The sequence below is a fragment of the Rhyacophila brunnea genome, unplaced genomic scaffold, assembly GCF_057557595.1.
Source record: "Rhyacophila brunnea isolate RB1 unplaced genomic scaffold, BYU_Rbru_1.0 scaffold_17, whole genome shotgun sequence".
Lineage (NCBI taxonomy): Eukaryota > Metazoa > Arthropoda > Insecta > Trichoptera > Rhyacophilidae > Rhyacophila > Rhyacophila brunnea.
In genome coordinates, this window is record NW_028232827.1 from 17,188,228 (window position 1) to 17,213,214 (window position 24,987).

The following is a 24,987-nucleotide window of genomic DNA, read 5'->3' on the forward strand; positions in this document are numbered from 1 at the left end:
GCTGAATGCCGAATTAGAGTTATTTTCAAGCTTAGCAGAACTATGTTATCTATGTTGCATACATAGAATAAACGTTTTGCAAAAATTAAATTGCTTCATGTCTACTAAAACTGCGTCGTCATACAGGACAAATAAAAATAATTACAAGATAAAAACAACTTTTTATATACAACGTTTATAAATTTTCTGTTTAATTATTATGCTCAATATGTTCAAGCTTGTAGGTACTTGATATTATGAAGTAAATAAAAAACAAACAAATATAGAATACTGAAATGTCATTTTGATTAATTACATAGTAACGCATGTACAAAGAGATTGGACTCCTCACACAGTCTAATCTATTTGCGCACGTATATGTATATTAATAATTTAGTTGCTAGGATCCACTTAGCAACCAATAATAGTATTTTTTTTCCGCAACATACAAAACAAAATAACTGAAAAAGTATTCAATTCTGCTTAAAGATGGCTAAAAGTATTAAATGGCATCGTGTTCTGATAGGTACATTATAAAAATTTCAAATGTCTAGTCGGGAAGTTAGTACTGGACAAACAAGAATACGAGCTAATAAAAACGTTGTAATGACAAAGTGCATTTGTTACGAATTGAACTTTTGTTTCTTGACTCTGTTCATATGAGGAATTTGGGCATACAGAAATAATTGAAAGGAGTTTTACGACCAATAAAACTCAGATTCCAGCGATTGCATTTTAGAATGCAACTAATTCATATAAATAGGTAAATATTTTACCAAAACGGCTAAAACACATTCCGTAATATTATTAACAATTTTATTATCGTTGTCTCTCCAATTTATATGTTAAGAGGACGTTCTACAGAATTGGCCTTGAGAATTGAAAATATGATTTTTTAACATGTGGTCCATAATATCTGATCTACTAGTTTATATAAAAAGGTCGTGTGAAAGTTGTTTGTGTCAATAAATTTGCTCTATGACTGATCAGACTCATATTTCACATTTATTTCATCAGGGCTGTCGAAGACATAAATCATAAATAATTATAATTTTAAATTTTTATTTATAATATGTATTATTTAAGTTTTGTGCATCTAATGCCGGGTCCACACTGACAACAAGTTAAGTTGCTGGCAACCTCGTTAGATTTTACGATAATTATGATGATTATCGTAAAATTTCTTAAGCAATTATGGTAAGTATCGTAAAATTTAATGAGGTTGCCAGCAACTTGTTGCCAGTGTGGAAATGGCTTAATATTCACTGTGGTTCACGTAGTGGCATGGACCTGGGGTTAACTAATTCAGGAAGTCAACACCCATGATAGAATTTTTTCCAGTTTTGGTTGCATTATACCTATTCCAAAACTCTTCTTTAAAATTCGTTTCCGATTTTATAAATGGAAATTTCTCGGTGTACATAGTAAACAAACCTACGAATAAAAAAAGACAAGAAGGAACATACTGATTCATCGCAGTAAAATCTGGCAATCAATTTCGCCATTTTGAAAAGCGACGATTTTGCGTAAACAAATATCACGTGGTCTGTACGTGTGCGGCAAACTTCGAATGTGTTTGTAATTTTGTGTATTTTATGTTTGTGTATCACGCATTGTCAGCCATATTTGCCAGCCTTTCTGATTGCCGTGATTTGTACACATCTTCCTTCCTGTCTTTTTTTATTCGTAGAAACAAACAGTATTTTTTATTAGTTATATGAAGTTGGCATTGAATTTGTTATAAAATAATACACAATTAAAAGATTTTGAAATAGAAAAAAACACATTTCCAAGCTTTCAGCCGTGCTCACTCATGCATGTCATTCGTCATTTAGATAAGTATATACACATTTTGATGTTATCTTTGCAAAGTGCGAATGTAATGTTTTCAAATAATTGATATGGATTAATTATACCATCGTATTATTTTCTCGAAATCATAAACATACTATAATAGTATTTGAGTATCAACCTATGTTCAATTTGAATTGGGTTATAATACTAATATACCCGTATATATATCAATAGTATGTTTGCTACAAAATCCACCCAAGTTATCAGTACGTACTTGCACAGGTTTGATTAAAAACTATGATGAAATTAACATTTTAAAAATATTAATTCTTATTATTATTTTGACAGCCCTGTTTTCTGATCGGCTTATACTTGCAGGTGTTTATAAAATAATAATAAAGTTCAGCGGCAGACAATTTCAATAATAATAATAATGTTTCTTGAAATAAAATCATTTACGTAGTTACGACGCCGAGGTCCTTTTCATACTGAATTATATTTGAATGTCGAGCTCTTCAGCGGCCCCTTAATAGCTGATGAAAAAACATTGATAATTAATTTGTTTATGATACCTAGTTTCAAAATTGGCAATTGAGATACCCGGGGTTCCGGCGGCTAGCTCAGGTGTCCATCGAACCCCGGATTCACAAAAAGAGATATTTTAAATTGAGGAGAAATTAAATGAAACCACGTCTGTCTCGTGCTCGTAACGTGGTCTTCTTATATTTTCTTAATTTTTAGTTTTACAAATTATATTTGGGATTTTTACAGTTGTAGTCGTCAGGTCCGTACGATTTGAAAACCAGACGCTCACTACTTTCTTTTTCTAACTTCGCGTACCCACGCCGTCCAACAAAAAGGACTCTCGTGATTGGCCAAATTTTATCGCGTGATGTTTTTGATTTGACGAATCACGAGGACCACCCCGGCGCAGGCGCGTGGAAATTTGAACGTTGCCGGCAAGCACGGCAAAATTTATTATACCTATTTGAATAAGTACTTATATTTAATCTTAAAATTATCTCTTTCATCCATCATCATTTATACTATAAAATCTATCTTAATTACACCTCCGCCCAGTAAGTGATTTTCACGCACCGGACGAAGGCCTTTACTCATGAATAAAAAAAAAAAAGAATAAAATTACGTAGTTGAGCAAGGAATCAGATTAGATGTTTTCTGAAGCCGTTTCTAGAGTCAGGGTTACGTGTCGACTTATGACTACTAAATGATTATTTTACACCGGGAGAAGCCCGCCTGTAACAGGGGTGTATCACAATACTGCTCGAAAGAATAGTTTCTTTTTTCAAATATTATTTTCTTTTGTTTTTATTCTATTTGATGTTGAAAGTCTTCGAGTTGGTTGAAATATGGTTGAAATTACGAGACCAGACATTCGTTTGACTGTGCCGGGCGCTGTAATTTTTGGCTTCACCGGGGAGATAGATGCCATGGAAAAATTCGTGGTATTTGGAATTTGGACAGGTTGAAGAGTGTGAGAAAGAACTTCCTTCAGATGGATGTTATAAATCATGAGTGGCAAATGGATGCCTGAATGCCAAGCCATGGAGAAAGCCACCGTCACTACTGTCCTGTGTTCATTCTTCTGTGAACATTTTTCGCCCTTGATAAAAAAAAAATATATTTTAGATTTGTCAAAACTGTTTCGTGTACACGTCTTTAAAATTATGTTGATTTAAAAAAAATAGTATGTTTAATCCTGCTTCGCAATGTAACTATGTTTTTGCTGTATTTAAAAAAACTATAGTGTCAACCATGACCCCCACTGGCCTGGGCTCAACGGGTTAACTAGTTGACTAGATAACTGAAATAAACACACCACAAATTTGCTCCAATAGTGAAGAAAAAGTCGGCTGCGCGTTATTTAGTTGCATATTAACATTTTAAAATATGTAAAAATACAATAACCTAAACCCTACCCTTAATTTTATCTCAAACATCATTTCAAATTCATCATCATTCAAACACAACGCTACTATAGAGCGTAACACTGCTTTTAACCTTAGTGATAAGTAGGGGCCCGCCAAAGATCCTGCCCTAGGAGTCCACTTCAGGATGTGGAGGCCATGGTGCTGATCCAAGAATTGTGGGAAAATAAGATGTTGCGGACACCATCATGAATTGTTCGAGTCTACTCGTTTTTAAAAGGTTTTTTCTCTGTATCTTCTTTTGCTACATGATGTTTTATTACAGTGATCCAATTACCCATAAGAATCTTTGCCGTTTTATTGAATATTTGAAAATGCTGTCGATCGAAATAAAGTTTGAGACAAATTGACACTACTCTGTCATTTGATGTAGGTAAGTGATATGAGTGATTGAACATTCTGTATAATCTCGGAGAACCCTACCTTGATGACACACTAAGGTCCAGAGAGATACATTACAAAATACACGCGTAAGTAATGACATACATAAGCAAATCTATATCTATATGAATGCTCAAACTGTCGCCCCTTACTATTTGTGGGTAGCGTCAAATGTTATGTAAATATTTTTATAATTTCCTTGATTTTATTATTTCTGCAAGGGCTATCTTAAACGGTTACATGCAAACAAATCCTTTAATATTATGATATAGGACATAGGTACATTCAAAAGCGAAGGGTGGAGGTAGACTGCGGAGATCCAAAATAAATAGTGCACACTAAACTTTGTCAGTTATACTTATTCGTTTTCATTGAACTAAGAATTCAAGTTGCAGATTCAATTGGTTAGTTTTAAAAAACAATTAAATCCTGCATAAAGTAAACCATTATAGATCTTAGATAAAAATATTATTTTCCTATTATGGTTTGGTTTAGGTAGAGCTTAATCGTATTTTAAAAACCAACTGCAATTTGTGTTTGTATTTCAATGAAATCAAATAAGTATGACTGACAAGGTGTGCATTATTTTCTAAGATCTCTGCAGCCTACTTCTACTATTATAGTCTGGTCTAGACTGGGTTTAAGTCAATTAAAAAAAAAAACTACCAATATGATCACATTCGTTTGAGAATGGACCGATGTCAAAATTTGTAACTCGTTTAGTCCAAGACATTTTCAGTAGGCGTCTGTATAAATACATAGTAATATTATACATATCTCGGAAGCCTGAATTATAGATCACATCTCATATTTTAGCGTCGATACCATAGAAAAGGATTAAGATAACATAACAACAATCCACATGCAGTCTCAGATCTAGGTAAAGGACTCCATTACTAAGGAAGCGACTCATTTTGAGAAAGACACTTTTTGTTTTCAAAATTTTTGTTTTTGTTTCCTGAGACTGGTCCCATTTCCTAATTCAACCAAAACTCTGAGATTCTTAGTGTCAATCTATGTATTTTCTATACTATCTAAGAAATTAGGAAAATTGATTCTTTATTCTTCAGAAATGCACAACTAGGGATTGCAATACCGGTATTTCGAAACCGGTATTCCAGTATTTATCAATACCGAAATACCGGTTTTAAGAATCCAAAATACCGGAATTTTCGATATTAACGAACTCTCTTTTACGTTTTTGAAAATGAATTATAATTTATATGTGCTGCTACGATGCAAATATATTGAGTGAATCCAACAGAGGTGAAAAAATAATAAAACAAATTTCATCAAATATATTTATGTAAGTAATTGTCGTGATGAATTATCATAATAGTATTTCAAAATAGAAAACATCCGTGACAAAAATGTTCAATTATTCTATAATTTTATTATTGACGACTGTGTACAAGCGTTGAATTTAAGAAGGTTTTCTCGCAGCTGGACTTATTTGCACTTGATGAACTTTTGAGGGCTTTTGTTAAAATTATCAATATATTCAAATTATTTGTAAAAAGTCACTAGTTCTACTTCTACAATTATGATCAATACATATTTTTAAATGTCAACATAATAAATGTAGGTAAGTATGTAGGTTTTTGCTATAAAATATAAAAAAAAAAAATAATAACCTTATTTATCGATAAGCACCTACTTCTGTTTTTTAATGTTTAAGAAATACCGGTATTCAATAAGAAATACTGAAAAATGGGTTTGACATTTTCATTCGGTATTGCAATTGATACACCCCTGTTACAGGCAGGCTTCTCCCGCTGTAAAATAATCATTTAGTAGTCATAAGTCGAAACGTAACCCTGACCTCTAGAAACGGCTTCATAAAACATCTAATCCGATTCCTTGCTCAACTACGTAATTTAATTTTTTTTATTCATGAGTAAAGGCCTTCGTCCGGTGCATGAAAATCACTTGCTGGGCGGAGGTGTAATTAAGATAGATTTTAAAGTATAAATGATGATGGATGAAAGAGATAATTTAAGACTAAATATAAGTATTCATATAATAAATTTTGCCGCGCTTGCCCGCAACGTTCAAATTTCCACGCGCCTGCGCCGGGGTGGTCCTCGTGATTCGTCAAATCAAAAACATCACGCGATAAAATTTGGCCAATCACGAGAGTCCTTTTTGTTGGACGGCGTGGGTACGCGAAGTTTGAAAAAGAAAAAAAAAGTAGTTAGCGTCCCTTTTCCAACATGTACGGACCTGCGAAACTTATTGTTAAAACAAAATATGTAAACGTGTAAAGAAAATGTAAAATATAAGATAATACTAAGTTACACACGAGACAGACGTGGTTTCATTTAATTTCTCCTCAATTTAAAATATCTTTTTTTTGTGAATCCGGGGTTCGATGGACACCTGAGCTAGCCGCCGGAACCCCGGGTATCTCACAATCCTTATGCATCCAAAGCCTCCCCATCTCCTTCCACTCTTATTGGTTTCTAATTGTTTGCCATTACGTATGTAGGTATATCCACTGAATGTTATAAGTTCGTCCATCCAGCGAATATTAGGACATCCCTGTGTTCGTTTACTGACCTGTATAACGACATTTATCCAGCTGTTGTCAACTTACTTGAGCTATATGTCAGCATGTTGCCATTTCATCTGCTTAGCGACCATTGGTTTAGTTTGTGGTCTTTTCGTATCAAGACCAACATGCACATTGCCATGCCACGTTGCACTACTCGCAATCAATTATTAGATTACACTTATATTAAGTCAGCTCTCACATCAAAACTCGTCCGCCTGCAACGTGTCGAATACGTTGATGTCATCGTTATCTACAAAGCACACGTTGCCAAATGGAGCTCCGCAGATTGGTCGGATGCGACTCTTTAGTTTGAAAAAAAACATCTACTGTTGCAATCGACAAGTTGCATGCATCTCGGGCTGAGAGTCGAAAACGCCAGGAAACATACGAACACGTACGGATTAGTCATTCCTCATTTCACTGGTTCGCCGATCGCCGCATCCAAATATCTATACGTTTCGAAGGCTACGTGCGACTGTCACTAGGTAGATGGGAGCGGTCTTCATATGCAACACCGGATTGACTTTCTTGAAAGGTTTGATTTGTAGCTGTTAGGTTCATGTTTCCCACGAAAGCCGCGGCACTGAATTACGGTGGTAGTGCTAGTTATTGATTATCTTCGAATGCAATGCGGTATTCTGTTCGTAATACATATAAATCGCGTGATTGTGCCGGTATATTATGTCTCGGTGGCGAAGGAATTTTTGTAGGCTGTAAGATCTGACATAAATAGTGCACAGCAAACTTTATCAGTTATAACCCTACCAGTCGCTTGCAGACATGCCAGCATTTATTCCCGGAGATAAGGTGGATTTTTATCTCCTCTGCTGTCTTATTTTGGGTATTTAGGCTGGATCCGAGATACGTGAGCTTGTCCACCCCTTCATATTGTCACCTCCGAAAGGGGGGGGGTAGGTATTAGCGCTGGACTGGACCCCCCTGATGATGTAATGTCATGTCAAGTCACGGTGGTATCGTCTGCTTCTTTCGGGGACATGTTTGTGTTGATTGACAACGCGGAAGTACAGGCGAAAACAGGGCGTTTATTGTTCGGAATATAAATACAATAAAGTACAGCGTACAAAATATTTAACAAAAATATTAAAAAAAAAATAATTAAATTTAAAATGGCAGTGACGCCGGGAGCGCGGCGCCACAGCCGACGTCCGCAGAGACCAAAACCCGAATGACCCTAATAGGGGCTGGTAGGGCAGAGTAGGTAGTAATCATACCCAACAAACAATTCACAATTTTATTATTCTATCTCTGAAAAATGACAAAAACAGCCTCTGGCATATGTACCTGGCTTGTAAGTAGGTACCTCAGGTCTCATATTTCAGACCTTTTCTAGGTACATGCTTTGGAAAGGGGCTGTGAATTTCTTGGAATTATTACTACCTTCTGCATTTCTTTGCTTGTTAGCTACATATTTTGAAATATTTGAACTAGGTACAAATACATATTTTTTCAAAGTAATCTCAAATCAGATATTCTAGGTGCTAGGTACATTGTATGGTTGGGAACTTTGCTTCCAATATTGGTCAAAATTGGATGAAATAATGTAGGTAATAATATTAAAAAAATGATATTAATAATTATTACTATTTGCTTACGGGCTAGAAATTTGCCTCGCAGTCGATCTGTTCATGTTTGCATGAATCAGCCCAATGATGATTCAGGCCTCATGGCCTTGGATCCTCTGAGGATGCCATGGTTTAGGCGGTATCAATATGCATGCTGTCCTATGTCTATAGTCTGCAGCGGTACCTGATCGCGTGTGCTGACCATATATTTAGTTTTTGACTGGTTTATTTGCAGCCCAGCGTTTTCTGCTTTTATTTTCATAGTGCCACCATGGTCGATCATCCTCTGTTTGGATCTGCTTGTAATCACTATGTCGTCAGCATAAGCTCGACATGGTGACATATTCCGAGCCCCGACTCTCTGCATGGTGTTGCCGGCAACTTCTGTAGAAGGAGGAGTTGCAGGGTGCACGCTCCGCATGCTGTTGCCGGAGTATTCCGCGGCACCAACTTCTGCAGAAGGAGGAGTTGCAGGGTGCACGCTCCACATGCTGTTGCCGGAGTACTCCGCGGCACCAACTTCTGCAGAAGGAGGAGTTGCAGCGGCACCAATACGCGACAGGACATCATGACGCATCTGTAAATTAAATGTAATCATCATAAGTAAGTAGGCGGCTCTCGTGGTGCAGTGGGTAAGGCGCTCGCCTTCCACCCGAGAGTTCCTGGGTTCGATTCCCGGTCATGACAAAAACATTTATGTGTTTTTCTCAAAGCCTGGGTGTTTGTGATTGTTCAAAATTACTAACAACCACCTTGTACGAAAAAGCAAGGACATGGTTATTAATAATTCTAAAAACAAAAAAAAATCATCATAAGTAAACATGCGACGGATGAATCCTTTTATACTGTAAGAGCGGAATGCAGAAACATTTGTCATAACTAAAATTTCCTTAGCAGAAAACACTATGCAGAAACACTGTCCTTAGTTAAGATCATTTTTATTGAAAATAATACCATATTTAAAAATTCTCGTTAGGTAAATTATTTTATAATCGTTAAACGATGACAAAAATATGACAACTGCATTTAATAAATGCAATAACTATAAATACATATTAATATTTAATTATAATACTCTTATGTTTCCGTTATAAGTCATTATACGTGATTCCACAGGCACCACAAGATTTTTTTTTAACATGGTAACACTAGCATCAAGTGTCATTCTTCATCTGGTATTTTGTATTTCTGCGGGCTGGCGTATAAAAATAAAATAATATTCTGCAAGTACATGCCAAACGAATTAACACTATCAATATCTATATTGAGATACATTGTCAAATGAATTTGAGTGTATGGACTGTGTTATAGACATGCGAATTTATTTTGACAGCAGCTGTCAGTGGTAAATGGTAATACAGAAGGGGGCGTGTTCATAACAAAAGTAGTCTATGGTTATGGATTCCTTAACTCTATACTCAGGATTGTCTATAGTTAAGTCATGCTTTTCGGCGACTTATCCTTAGGAACGAAATCTTAGATTGTGCATTCCGCTCTTAATCAATATAGAATTTTATGAATGACCTACCCCAGAGAAGCTCCCCTGTCCAATGTGCTCACCAGTAACCGTTATTGGCTGTATGAGAGCCAAAATTCGGTTCTGGAGAGCAGACAGCTGGATTCTACAGGGCAGGCCGCCTCCTGTCTTCCTCTGGGAAATAATGATTTTGGCCATTTTGGCCCGCGTGTTGCGCCATGTATACCTGTTAAAACAATAATAATTCTAATTTTTCAATTTCAACAATATTACTACCTACCTAACAATCTAAAGTCTGTCTTCTATAAGCTGCGTGCCGGTTTCCCCGCATCCATCTCGTTCCGTCCCATTGAAAGCTGGCAACAGTTCAACGCGATGGCACAATGTTTTCCGTGTGACGTGTACGCCAGTTTATAGAATACAGACTGTAGTACTGTGTACACGGCAGTGACATTTGGGATACTTTCAAAAGACGTGGTTTAATTTATGAAAACAGCTGATAATCGAAGAATTAATAATTATTAAACATATTATATAGTAATAGTACATCACCTTTTTCCAATCTCGCCATGTTTTCGTGGCACCTCCCACAAGCATTGAGTCGCACTGCAATTTCCCTCCACTGCCTCTCGATTTCAATGCAGGTGAGGTCGTTGGATATCCTTCCTGCGACGAGTTCAGGATGCACTAAGGAAAATAGGGTAATTTTATAGTATTTCACATCGTCATTGCGGTTAAGGTAGTTTGAGTTACAGTAGCTGAAGGGTACAATAATAGCATAGAAAAAATGGTGTGAAAATAATACATCTGCATAGAGGTATTACTAAATGGTACAAACCAAATGTGTCAGACATATCAACCATATAGCATCTCAGACTCTGGTGATTTGGGTAAGTGTCTAACTAATATTATATTTATTCGCTTATTTATTTATTAATATCTAAATTTAATTTTGAATGTTTGTACTACCACATGTTGGCATTATTTTAGTAGGGTACATTTCTTACGAGTATACGAGATATGTTTACAATGAAATGAATAAAAATTGTGTGTAAGTACTTACATTCCATTAACTCTACCAGCATTTCCATCTGCACACGATTCGCAATTGCCATTTTTCCTTTCTGTCTGTAAAGGAATAAATAAATACACTTTTAGTATGATTTCTAGATACTATTCTATAAAAGAGACACAATATATCCGAAATAAATGTTCAAATGACGTTCACTTACCGACGTATTTGTTGATATAAATTATAAAACTTCTCTGCGCGCCAAATTTTGCTGTCAGTGAGGGCATAGACAAATATATAATGCAAACTCTGGTGATCATAAATTAATGTACACCCGATTTTTGGCAAATATTAAGTTGCATTATTGGACACAGGGCGAAGCGGTATACTTCCGCGGAAGCGTCGGAGAACAGTCCAGTGCTGCCAACCGTACTATAATTACAGTATTTGTACTATAATTTTGGTCCGCGTACTATGTACGACTAGGGACGGCAACTTATATGAAAGTATGGTGAGGCAGGCTGGTAATCAAGTTATGGTAGCACTTCAACGTGCGTCACATTGACGCTCAGTTTGCATTGGTAAATCAACGTGGAAGGTTCACCTGAGCTAGGTAATATTCAGTAAAAATGGTTGTGTGTAGTGTGTTAAATTGTAAAAACGACAACAATGAAAAGAATAAACGCTTAGGAACCGTGACGTACTATCACAAATGAGTGTATTTAATTAATTTTATACATGTTAAAATAATAATCTAAAATTATCTCGGCTGCATAACGCGTGTTTAAATTCGTTCCGAATTACTCTGTTTACATACAACACACAGCAGTCGTGTTTGTATTGCTCAGGACCGTATTTAAGTGAACGCATTGATTATTAATATTATAATTGAATATAAGAAACACATTTTGATTGTATCGTATATTTGAGCATTGGTATATTATCATTGTATGCGTTGATACTTTGATATTATTCATTGTTAATTCTTCGTGGAATACCAGTACACAAGATTTTTTAAGATTGTGAATAACGTGATATATATTTATTTATTTTGCTTACAATATTAATTGATTATGAGACGTGTTTGTGTTCAGATATTTATAATCCATATACATACCCATAGATATGTACGTACTATATATTATATAAGTTAGGAAAGGAAAGTTGTTTATATATTATATATATTGTAAGTATATATATTACTAGCTGACCCGGCAAACGTTGTTCTGCCATATAAATTATTTCTAGTGAATATTTGGGTTGTTAAATAAAAAATAACGAATGTATCGTAAGTGTGTGGGGATGGGATCTATGACAGAAAGAGGAATAGAGCGCTGTAGACGATGACCGCCGATAAAAACAAAAAAACATCAACCATTTATTTTCTCAATTCAAAATGAGTAATGATGTTCATAATGAATGAATTACCTGTGATAGGATCTCGTTATTTAATGTTTCTGCAATACCCGTCTTGTCCCTTCCAGAAAATTAGCGGATATTGGAGAGCGTCGTATGAATGGTGTCTGTCAGCGATGAACTCCAAATTATTGTTTCTTCTTCGAATCACGATTTCTCGCGTCGATGTGCGGTCGCCAACCATGATTCCAGAAATGTCGTCAACAACAGGCACATTGAATCGACGCACGTGCTCTCCAGCTGGTGTTTTATCAGGATTGATGACAATAGCGTGATTGTCACTTTGCAATTCGTGCATGTGTGCTTTGAAGAATTTCAATAATTCATTGTGCTCATTCAACAGGGCGTCCAGTTCGCCGACGATGCGCCTGGCATTAGGCGAATTGAGGCTATTGTAGCCGCAACGTGCATCCACATGATTGATGTCCTCACCGCCCATGAAGTAGATTTGTAAAAATTTATGTGGTTCGTTTGGCATTGGCAGCAATGAGCCTACTTTGTGGTATACTTGGCCTTTGATTTTGAACGTAGAATGGAATTGTTGACCATTTGCCGCAGTATTGTGAACTATTTCTGTTGCTCCGAACGAAGTCATTTGGAAGCATGAATTGAATGTGCGAATGTACTTCAGGAACAGGTTTGAATCTGGAACCGTGCCGATGAGCAAGCCGTTCAATGGTTCTGGTAGTATCTCAATTTCTGGTAGTTGCACTTTTCCTGATGCGCAACACATCCCGGCTGACTCATGTTTGAATTTGAGCGCATGACAATGGGGACATTCTTTGTCCATAGCACCAATTAGCACTTTCGGATGAGCGGAATATTCAATATCTGGCTCGTACTCGAATGCGAGACGAAGGAACGAAGCGGATATAAATGTTCGATGTACTTGTTGGCGTTGTCGGTCATTTGCTCTGCGTGTGTTAACTACGAACGCCGCGGCGCGCTTGGCTCCGTTCCAATTGTCGTTGTTGATTTCGTTCAGCTCGTGCCTCTTGTGATTGAGATGCACGCAATTGCGACATGCTTATACGCATGTTTTTGTTATCTTGTTGGATTTGTTCGTCTGTTATTTCTGCTCTACTATTTCACATGTTTGTTGCTTTATTCGTTCGACGGCCCAAATGGCCCCCCTTGCGTCTTGCTGGCATTGTGACTTTGATACACGCCCATAAAAATAGATAAATGAAAATAAATCGTACAAAATTTTGCACGCACTGCGTTGTGATATGCCAAATGAAATGTCAAAATGACGCGACGCTTATCTTGAATTCTTCTCGGACGTAGCGCCATCTGTCATTCAACAACATAAATAATTTCGTTCTGTTTGAAATACGAACGACGGTTAAATTTGTTCATACAAAAATAATTTAATCGCGATTAAAAAATGGGAGGGTGGAGGTAGGAGGGTGAAAATGTGGATTTATAGGTATTTTTTATGCCAAATAATAAAAAAATACAAAAAAAAAAAAATTGTCAAAAAAATAAAAGAAAGTTTTTCTGGATAGAGATACCCTAATCACCTAGCGGTATGAAATATACTTGTTGACCTATTCTCATACCTAACAAATATGCATAAAAAAATCATAAAAATCGGTCGAGCCATTTCGGAGGAGTTCGACCACAAACATCGTGACACGAGATTTTTATATATATAGAGATATTGTAGTATAACTTAATTAAACCCGAACTAATTACAAATATGTATGTTAAACTTAATTACGGCTGAATTAATTACAGTGATGGGATAATTGCAAGAATTTAATAATGTGTTTTCTATATCTTTATGTAAACTTTATTTTTGATTAATATAATAATATGACATATATATTATTACCTTTTATAATTTTATTTACTTTATTGCTTTTATTATAATTACTTTATTACTAGTATTACTTTTGAAAGACATATCGAGTAAGTACCTAAATAACCTACCTATCTTTTCATAAATTCCCAACTTTCAAATATAATTATACTAAAATGTGTTGTTATTTTAAACCTTCATTATTATACATTATTATATTATATGAGTACGTAGTAACTTCGTAAGGTACTACGGTCAAAGGGCCAACGTAAATCCTCAGTGATGCTCTGCATTTTTTTATCGCGTCGCTTTTTCTCGTAAGTTATCGGCTGTCGTCGACATGCTTCATTTGGTTGCATGAGTAATCCGCTTCGTTACTTATCTCTATATTTAGAACATCTATGATGCACGATATAAAACAGGTATAGTACGCCCAAAATACTATAACTATCATACTATATATACACACTCTACTAAATTCTCCGTTATTTTTATTCTGAGTTACAAAAAACCTATACATTTTTAACAGATCGTCGCTATAGGATTTGTTTCCCGAATATCCATTTTTGTCGAAATCGACATTTTAATGCAGTTCAATTTCTTTTATCGAACTCTACCGAAATCATTTATAAAAAAAATATTTTTTTATCTAGGAACAGAGATATTTTTTTGAAAAACCCGAATACGCCATGTTAAGTTACAATTACTCCGTGTTGTTCTCCCGAATGTCCAACTATTCGTACCTGAATATCCAAGTTAATTTCGGTCGAAATAAATCTCTGGCTGAGTTTTTATTTCCCGAATATGACTTTTAGCCAATCAAACCGCGCTGACGCCGTGCATCTCGCTCCCACATTCACGCTGTCTAGCTCTAAAACAATCACGCCCACTTTCATATTTTTCGGCCGTCTGGAATCCTCTTTCAAATTTCATCTTATTGATATTGTTTTTAAACTTACTATTGTTTTAATAGTGAATTCATCTAATTTGAAGAGATTGTTTATAGCTGATACATCACCAGTTTGCCCTGAACTTATAGTAAAGTTATGGAAGTGAGTATTTTAACCTAAATAACTGCATTTTGTTTTGATAAATGACACAAAATCCCAACGGTTATATGAATTCTACAGTATGACCCGGCAACTACTATGACGTAAAAAATAATTATTATTTCAAATTATTATTAATCAAACATTGTTTGTCTTTATTTTACTTTTAATCTAGGTATTTCTATGAAAATAAAGGCGATGCTATGATTTATTTTTGAATGCGCTGATAGTTAATTTAATTTAATATGTATGTTAGTAACTATTTATTTGGTGAATATTATATACTTAGGATATTGGTACCTACCTAATATTAGCAGCCAATGGTAATTAATTTATAGATGCTATTATTTTGTGTTGTCATTCCAATAGTAAATATATAATATTTATTTGGTGGTTTGTAATAAGTTTAATTGTTAATTATAGAAATATATAGGTATAATAATATACAGATATATATACATAGTTTTTTTTTTTTTTTTGAAAAAGTATTAATATAAAATTGTTAGCAAGTACGAGTAAGTACCATCAAAAAATATTGGCGAAATCCGTGACGTCGGTTAGTAATTGAAGTAGTAGATACCTACTTTTATTTAATAAACAAAAACCGATAGCCAATAGTCGCTTGATTTTGAAGAATACTGATGAGCAGGTATTAACAGGCCAATAGTTAAAGTTTGTCGTCATAAGTATGTCACCTCGTAGCATAGTGGATAATTCGTGGACTTGGTCGTAAACCCAGGAGATGCAGGGACGATTCCTGCCGGGTGTCTTACTTTTTTCAAAAAGATTTTTTCTATTGGTTTTAATATATTTTCTCAGAAGTGATTTTCAAAATTATGTATGTTCAATAATTAGAATGGTACATTCTTAAATCTTGTGAATTATTCGTTGAATAAAAAAAAAAGATTATTAAAAACTATTTTATTACTTATTACGAAAAAAAGCGAATGCCGCATGTTATTATTACCTACGAACTTGGGTTATTACGATCATTAGGTATTTAAAGAGTAAAAGTAATCATTACCAATTATCGTGTAAATAAATATAACATTTGAGGTGCGTACTTTTTAACCACTCAGTAATCCGTGGGCCGTGCAGCAATACGCTACGGTCTTAAGTCCCGAACGTCTATGTTTTGTCCCGAATATCCATTATTCTGAGAGAGCGCTAAAAATTTCCCGAATATCCACAACTAGTACTTGTAAATAAAACGCATTTTCTGTGCATTTACTGATTTATACCAGTATATTATTCTTGGAATCTATTCTTAGATAATGTTGTAATCATACAGTGTAGAAAGAATGATTGATACATCTACTGATATTTCAATATACGACAATGAAATTTGTTTTTCGTCTCCTGAAAAATTGACATTTGGTCTATTCGGGAAACAAATCCTATAGCGACGAGATGACAACGCGTACTATATTTTATTCCCAAATACTATAATTTTGGAGGCTCTGTACTATAATTCCACTTTCAAAATATGGAACACTGGAGAACACACTATCGCATTATGAAGCAGGCTGGAACTTGCTGTTAGCAGGTTTAATACTCACTTCTAGCATACTTCGGTAGTGCTTCATTCAAGAATTGGTCTTCTCCATTTCCATAGTCTCCCGCACTTTTGCATCGATGAAACAGTAGCTTTTCCTTTAGAAATATGGATGATTTTCCCCGGGAAGTAGGTATTATAATATAATGTTCATTAATGACTTTCATCAAAATTATCAAAAAATTTGAGAATGTTTAAAATATTTACGTAAAAAGGTTACGATACTGGTAACACTAAATATTCCTTCCAATCTTGTCGATGGTTTATTTTGACAGCTGTCAAACTACTCAAATGTAATGGCGGGAAGCGGATTTGATTCGTTGTCAGTGGAACAGGTAATTTTATTGATATTGTTTTATCGATTTATCGAAAGAAAATGTTAGTTAACTATCATTGCTATGTATAAAATAATTCACATTGCTGTATTTTATTGCTTAAAGAATTGTCAACTTTTAGAAACTTCGTATGACTGTACACAGAGACGTACGAGCAATATGTCAAGAAGCAACTCATTTTATTGGGATGGAGATGCAAGCTCACGCAATGGAATTGATTGCGGAGCTAGCTTGGAAGAAAATACAAGTTTATGCAACAGATTTGGAACTGTTTTCGAGGTACGATTAATTTTATTTTCTTAGTAAAATAATATGTCTTATGTACTTTACTGTATATTATGACAGCTCCCGGCAAGGTTGCCAATATTAACGGTAGTAATAAATTGGAAAGAAATAACATATCGAAATATCTGGAGGCTGTAGCAATGTTGATCATGATTAAAGCCATGCTAAATGAAGCTGGGATGCACATACAAATTCGTCTTGACTGCAACATGACGAATTTATCGATGTCATTTTGCTGGCATTCATAAAATAATGCAACTAATATACCTTCGTATACAGCGTCCATCTGCTGTCTCATGTAACAAATTTGGAAGCGTGTAACTTGAATGTAGCTTGTGTGCACTTCAAAAAGTCATTGTTACAATGCCGCATAGAGTCCCTACTATTTTACAGTGCGCCAGTCACTTTTCAACATAGTATGTACAATCGCCACGTCACTCTGGGGACCACTTAACCATTTAACAAAATTTAACAAAGAGCAAAATTGTTAAATGGCGGTTATCATAATAAAATGTCATTTCAGGTTACAAAATATCCTTCCAATAATTATTGGAACACCGTGAATTGTTGTGTCAAATTTCAGTATGCATTGCGCTTAAAGTGACAGTTTCAAAATATTTAATTATACAGGCGGACCTCGACTTACGAACGTTCGACTTTCGCACAATTCGCTATTTCGCACATTTCAAAATTTTAAAACGTCGCGCTGGCCGTGGGGTTAAGATATCCCCTTCTCGCTCGCTCACAAGCAAGTGCATTTCTTGCGTGAGCTAGCTAGGATAGCTGATATAGTCTTGCACAGGAGCGCGTGCGGGCGTGTCATGTTGTGCGTTTTGCTAATTTTCTTCATTTGAAATATTTCACCCTAAAAATTTATAAACATGAGTGAGAAACGGAAAAACTGCAGTGTTGATACGAACAAAAAGAAATCAAGGACTTATAAACTTCACATGACGTTCTAATTGCGGTGAATCTTTTGCTTCAATCGGACGTTCGTATGATACAAACAGGTCTGATACGATATGTTCAATTTTGAAAAATAAAATTAAGGAATACGTTCAAAATTGTGGAAATATATTATCTTTAAAGGTTGTTTCCAAAAGACACGGCATAGTTATGGATGAAATGGAAAAATATTTTGTCATCATGGATCGACGACCAATATCAAAAAGATGTCCCTCTGAATATTTCAATTATTCATGCGAAGGCTCTTAGTTTGTACAAAGATTGGAAGGCTAGAAAAAGAAGATTCTAACACGATTTTTCAAGCAAGTAACGGTTGGTTTATATTAAATTCACTGGAGAATCGGTTGATGCGGATAAATATGCTGCAAAAGAATTTATTTCCTCATTATCCAAAATTATTGAAGATGGAGAATATTCCTCTAGCCAAATATTTAATGCTGACACAGGTTTATTTTGGAAAAAATGCCTAGTCGTACATTTTTATCTAAGGAAGAATCACTTGCCCCTGGGCATAAACCTTCTAAAAACCGATTGACATTGCTTCTTGGTGGAAACTTGGCTGGTGATTTAAAATTGATGCCAATGTTAATTTACCAACCAGAAAATCCCAGAGCATTGAAAGGGAAGGATAAAGAATTGCTTCCAGTAATCAAATAAAAAAGCCTGGGTTTACTGCGTTAATATTAAAAGATTGGTTCACTTTACATTTCGTGCCAGCAGTTAAGCAATATTGTAGATTTACCATTTAAAATAAGAAAAAGAAGAGTGGCAAACAGTTAACTCTTGATAACTTTTTAAGGGAAACACCCGCAAACCCCACTTAAACATGTCTCTTAAACATCTTATATTTACTTGATAAATATATATTTCAAAATACACACAGTTTAATTTTTTTTACTACCCTCTACTTTCGAACATTCAACATTCGCACACCTTTTCAGGAACCAATTATTCATTTTCATTAGAATTAGAAGTTCATTAAGCGTCAATTACATTGAGCTTCTTTACGAGCTGTTTGATGGCGAATTTAAAAGCGGGCGATTCAGCTACTGCGATTTGATGATTACACACAAAACTCTCCATTCGCTGAGAAGCCATAAGCCAGCGACTATTTTGACAGATCGTAGTTCGTTTTTTTACCGGGAGGTTGCGACTGCGCTCTACTGCGCAGACGCAGTAGGCCCACATGCCGGCGTGTAGCGTGTAAAGTTGACCGGCTTTCAACTTTTCTCGGTAGAGTGTTTACAACCTGCTTGTTAGCTTGTTCGATGATTACACTGGGCGACTTTACAGGCAGATTATAAATTCGCCAACAAACAGCTCGTAAAGAAGCTCAATGTAATTGACGCTTTAGTGTCACGAGGACAAGCTTTTCAAGCCCGGTTCTTTGAGGTGTGGGAAGAAATCAAAGTTTTATAGAGGTTAATGAATGTAATATGGTGACTAGATAACTAAGTTATATGATCTTGGTGGAAAAGTACTCTGTGTCCTCATTCAATTTGCAATGACATAATTTCTGGAGTTCTTGTGTGTGGATTTAGTTCTCTTTTGTCAATGAAGACAAAATCTTGGAATTGTATATATATAGACAGACCTGCGGATCCGACACCAGGAAGAAAGTTCCATGTTTTAACTAAATTATTGATGAGGGGCAGGAACAAGGAAGTCATTGAATTTAATGTCCATGATTTTTTTTAAATTGATCATTTTATATTTGCTTTTAATTCACCGAGTTAATAGAATATTTTTTTAGTTGTAGTTTTTCACTCACAGTACCTGTCTTGTCTTGGTTACCTTCAACTGTTCGATCGTTTAGTCAAATATAACTGTGTCATCTGCGTACTCCAAATCGCACAGTCTTTCTTGCCTACCTCGTTTGCGTCATCGTGATATTGAAATAAAATGTATCCGAAGGGGAATATGTATAGATGTGTTAACTAAAGTTGAGGCGAAGCAATACTCACACAGACGCATTGTTTACAAACAGAAAATCAACGTATACGCATGTTGTCCTCTTTTCGCTATAAGCGCAATAAGTAGGTGTAAGCAAGACAAATGGCTATTTCTCATAGGCGTTGTGCAATGCCTATTGCCTCAGAAATACACCAATACACACAATCTTTCGTATCTGTATTCGCTATGGCCTGCCTCAACTCTGGCTGAGAGACCTGTTCCTGCATTATTTTTGTGTAATGCAACATTATTTTTGATTATTTTCAGCCATGCCAAGCGAAGCACTATAAAACCAGAAGACATAAAGCTGCTTGTAAGAAGAAATCCATCATTGGTATGATTTACAACTAAAAGTATTTTCTCATATCAATTGGGAGTTTTATTGAGTTTTATGCTAAAGATATTTTATACTTAATGCATGTATGTTTAATTTTTGACTTACTAAATGATAATTTTTTTTTGTAGAAGGCCCACATTTCCAAACTGGCAGAGACGAATGTGAATCCTCCTTCAAAAGAATCCAAAAAGAAACGCACAACAATTTCCACACCCTCGAATAGCAACACCGCACAACCTAGCACAAGTGGCATCAATAATAATATTATGGCACCTCCGAAGGGAATCGAACCAATCTCTAGTTTGATGAAGAGCATAGCTGCAAAAGAATATGATATTGATAGCATTTATGATATGGATCAAAACGATGACACAATTGATTTAACATAAAAATAATAAAAATCATTACTGTTTCAATTTGTTTTTAATCCATAACTAAATTCAATAAGATATTATGTTTATTTCTAGATAAATACATTAGAATTTTGAATTACAAAAACATAACTTCCTTTGAACAAACAGTGTTGTAGTAATAATTACCAAGATACTTTTGCATCGTCCTGTTAAATGGTTCCGCCAACATCATGGACTCTTTGAAATGAGGTTCTTGGAGGAATTAAGTGCATATAAAAATGGCAATCGGGTTCAAGAACTTTGTTGTGGAATACATTTATTGGCAGAACCTAAACATCACAACGAGAAGGTGTCTCAACTAGATGTCGCTGTGTTATTTTATTATTGATCATCTAACAAAATACAAAGCTATTTCGGTATTATGTACTATTCTTATTATTATAATTTGAACTATGATGTATGCATATATTTATAACACATTGTATTTTACTTGTATGGATCGACCCTGAGATAAAGAATTTAAAGAGGTAGGTATTTATTTTTTTAATAATAATTATTTAATAGTGCCAGAGTGTCGGTTTCTGAAGCTGTGGGTCACAGGTTTGGATCGTTTGGCATTTTCTTTTCAATGTGTTTTTGGATCTAGAGCACGGGTTGACTGGATGTCTAACAACCATGTTGTATAAAATGCGAAACGAGTCAATGTAAATAAATAATTACTTAGGAATAACATTTTTTTAAAATTACAATTGTAATTAAAATGATGGTGTATTATCAAATCGAACAAAAGGTTTTTAGTTTACACATTTATGATCCCAAAGAAGTTTATGATAGTTTTGATAAATTAATTAGACGATGGAAGTTATGTACAGACCTAGAAACTTATCTGGAGAATGAGATGGGGGACCCACTGTCGAAAACTACCCAATCACGACTCGTAACTGGCAAAATCTGACATTCGGATGACATTTTTCAATATGGCGTCCATGGTAGTTCGTAGTTGCATTTTTGGCCATTCTCTAGATAAGTTTGTAGGTCTGTAGTGAGGTAAGAATAGGTATTGAAGGCAGAAATGAATGAGAAGCAAACTGCTGCTACCAAGAGCTATGGAGGAAGTGTTTCTCACTGTGGGTAATCGGCACTAGCACTGTTTGTAGTTGCCATACGAAAAAAAGTATTGGTCGTGCAAACAATACCGGTTTACAACTTTTTCAAAACCATTTAATACTTGCATTGCAGGTACATAGTGTTAGTTGGTACCTACATGGTATTAGTTGTCTAATGTGAAGGAGCTGAGGATTGAATTGAAGTGCATGAGTGACCTAATTGATTAATTGGACTTCAAAGTAAATTAGTAAGCGACTGTAAACTTATGTTTTAACAGATTTTTGTTTTTATGAGAAATGGATGTTACCCACTTGCACCCAGGTTCGAATCCTGGGTCTGGCAAATACACATATTGTTTTTCAATTTGTGTTTGGAGTCATAGTATGGAACTAAAAGATTGAGCAAGTGGTTAACATCCATTTCTCGTAAAATAGAAAATCTGTTAATACAAAGCTCTACCCTGTGGAGGCCCGTATGATCCTATTAGGATCGGACATGGTAAAACAAAAACAATTATCAAGACGAGAGATTGTCACAATATTAAAAAAAAATAATGCAAAAACATTAGCCAACGTCGATAAACTTGCACTAGGTACTCACAACAGAGTTGGTGGTTCTCACGTGAAATTTAACTATGGCCGCACAATTGACATTGACAGTTCTATGGAAACGTCTGGTGGCCGCACCAAATTTCACTTTTTGCGATAGAAAAAATTAAGCTAAATTTTATTTACTAAAACAATGGATCAACTTCTTTATAGATAAGTCCATTTAATAAAAGACATTTCAACATTTTAGTACATAAATCTATTTATTTAAAAATATGCAAATGGAAATTCCTCAATACTCCTTTTTTGTAATGCGAGCCGCATGGCTGCTTCTAAGTTTACATCAGCTGTCAACTGGCTTTGACATTTGTTTTTTTATGTATAATTTTTCACAGTATACAGTAGTAGGAAAAATCGACAATATTAATAAAGCAATTGTTGCCAATCTTTGAATTGACTTGATACTTGGTCAACGTATAACTTCGACCAAAATTTTTCAACTGTACTTGGTCATGACTCATTTCCAATAACGCATATTTAACGTTAGCCCAGTTAATTAAATTATATAGGTACTGATACTGATGTTGGTGGCCGCAGCAAAATCCTCTGGTGGCCGCATATGAGAACCGCTGGTCTGTAATGATAAAAATAAATGCGGAAAAACAAGTAAAATATAGGTAGGTACTTTATTCTATAATATTATAATATAGTATCAAAACATGAACAGTTTTAAAAGAATACTAGGTACACAGAGCCATTTTAATTCGTGTTTTTTGGGAGCCCCGGACATTTGAAGATCTTGGCATAAAAACATCAAATGTCCACTTTTTTTCCATTTTCATTTTATTGCATTTTTTTATTCCCTGTGAATGATTACATATTATATATTATTAGCAATAGTCCAGGTATTTTTGTATAAAAACAGCAAAGGTTAGTTCTACACTTTTATCACCAGGCGGCGTTAGTAATGTTAGTATACATTCCAAACTATTTAGTGTCTGAGCTGTCAAATTATCTTTAATTCGTTTAATTATTGCTTTTTATAACGTTTTCTTATAATTGTTTTTATATTTTATCATGGATATTACTAGCATATAGACATCTGAAACGTCTCGAAAGAGACAAGCCAAGCAAACCAAGCAAACAACTGAACAAAACCAAGCAACATTTTTACCAAATAACAGTGAATATCATTATTGTTCAGTTGATCGTTCAGTTCAGTTGAATAGGGTGGTATTGGATGTAATAAGGAAAATTCTGGGCCCTTCATTATAAAATCTAAAGAGACCAGAGAAAAAGATTTTATTAATATCAAATATAGGTTAAATCTTTGGCATTTTCGCTAAAAATTTGTAGGCTAATTATAATAATGTACCAGGCTAGTAAGAGGGAAGTGCTTTGCGAACATTTCAGTTTCTCTGGGCTGTGGGATAGATTCAATGTAGTGAAGAAAAATCAAATGCCAGTCAGGATTGCATTTCAAAACAACATAATATGATGGATTAATTCCATTGAAAGGAGCTAAAAAAAAGATATTTTAAAATTAGCTAAATATTAACAAAACCCAATAAATGCATCGTTTAATTTGCTGATAGTGAAGGTGTCAGACGAAGTTAATCGGTTTTCTTTTTTCGTGTTAACTATCAATTCACGGTGGAAATCCATTGTATTAATGATTTAATTTAATAAAACACATTTTTTTAGTACCTACTTATTCCACTTTTAATAAATAAATATGGACAGGTTTCGTCCGCCTTAGAGGGACATTTTCAACTGTTGAAAACAGTTGGCAGAAAAACAGGCAGACGAAACCAGTCCAGATTTATTTATTAAAAGTGGAATAAGTAGATAAGTACTAAAAAATGTGTTTTATTAAATTAAATCAATAATAATATGAAACTAATCAGTATTAACCCGCACATGATAAAAGCATTTCTTTAAATATTTAATTCTTGATTTTTTAGAAAAATTTAAGTCGTTTGTTAATAGGTAAATAATATGTCCAAACCTTATTAAAAGTTGTATTATGATTAAAAAATAACAGAAATATATATTTTTTATTTTATTTAATAAAATTATAGTTTTAGTCATACTACTCGTATTTACATTTCAATCTTTTCAACTTTGCAATAAAAACAGCAAATGTCACACTCATTCTTTTTTAAATATCTATTTAACCGAAATAAATTTAATATTTTTTTACATTCATATAGTGCATATAAGGTTTCTCTATAATTCCTCATTATCAAATTAATAAAATTACTTTTGACTACCAAGATATTATGTTTTTTCCCTCTCCTGAAAAAAAAGTGTTTTGTGACATTTGCTGTTTTTATGTCAAGATTTATAAGCTCAGGGTGATTACAAACGTAAATCCGGCCCTGATCATGCCTAAAAATACTTGAAAAAATATTTTATCAATGGTCATATTTTACAAAATTGAAACAAAATTCAGTGTGCTGTAAACTTTTGCAATATATTATCCAATATTTTTTAAATCTCCATGAAGAGTGACAAATGTTTGCATTTAATAAACAGAAATAGTGACGG

At 34.6% G+C, this 24,987-nt stretch overlaps 2 protein-coding genes and 1 long non-coding RNA gene across 3 annotated transcripts; 1 reads left to right on the forward strand and 2 right to left on the reverse strand.

Moving 5' to 3' along the window:
• Nucleotides 1-7,604: 7,604 nt before the first annotated feature.
• Nucleotides 7,605-9,943, reverse strand: LOC147073783 (uncharacterized). The gene is made up of 2 exons (XM_085944542.1): nucleotides 9,769-9,943; nucleotides 7,605-8,817 (listed from the first exon to the last, which is right to left on the reverse strand). Exons 1-2 carry the CDS (start codon nucleotides 9,913-9,915, stop codon nucleotides 8,383-8,385), a joined length of 582 nt encoding a protein of 193 aa, XP_085800668.1. The 5' UTR covers nucleotides 9,916-9,943; the 3' UTR covers nucleotides 7,605-8,382.
• Nucleotides 9,944-10,005: 62 nt separating this feature from the next.
• LOC147073784 (uncharacterized) lies at nucleotides 10,006-11,006 on the reverse strand. Its single transcript, XR_015070390.1, has 4 exons — nucleotides 10,950-11,006; nucleotides 10,781-10,845; nucleotides 10,270-10,404; nucleotides 10,006-10,073 (listed from the first exon to the last, which is right to left on the reverse strand). It is a non-coding gene; the product is annotated as an uncharacterized LOC147073784 (long non-coding RNA).
• A 5,801-nt stretch (nucleotides 11,007-16,807) lies between these two features.
• LOC147073785 (centromere protein S-like) lies at nucleotides 16,808-21,211 on the forward strand. The gene is made up of 4 exons (XM_085944598.1): nucleotides 16,808-16,888; nucleotides 17,010-17,167; nucleotides 20,360-20,426; nucleotides 20,558-21,211. Exons 1-4 carry the CDS (start codon nucleotides 16,850-16,852, stop codon nucleotides 20,816-20,818), a joined length of 525 nt encoding a protein of 174 aa, XP_085800724.1. The 5' UTR covers nucleotides 16,808-16,849; the 3' UTR covers nucleotides 20,819-21,211.
• Nucleotides 21,212-24,987: the final 3,776 nt, after the last annotated feature.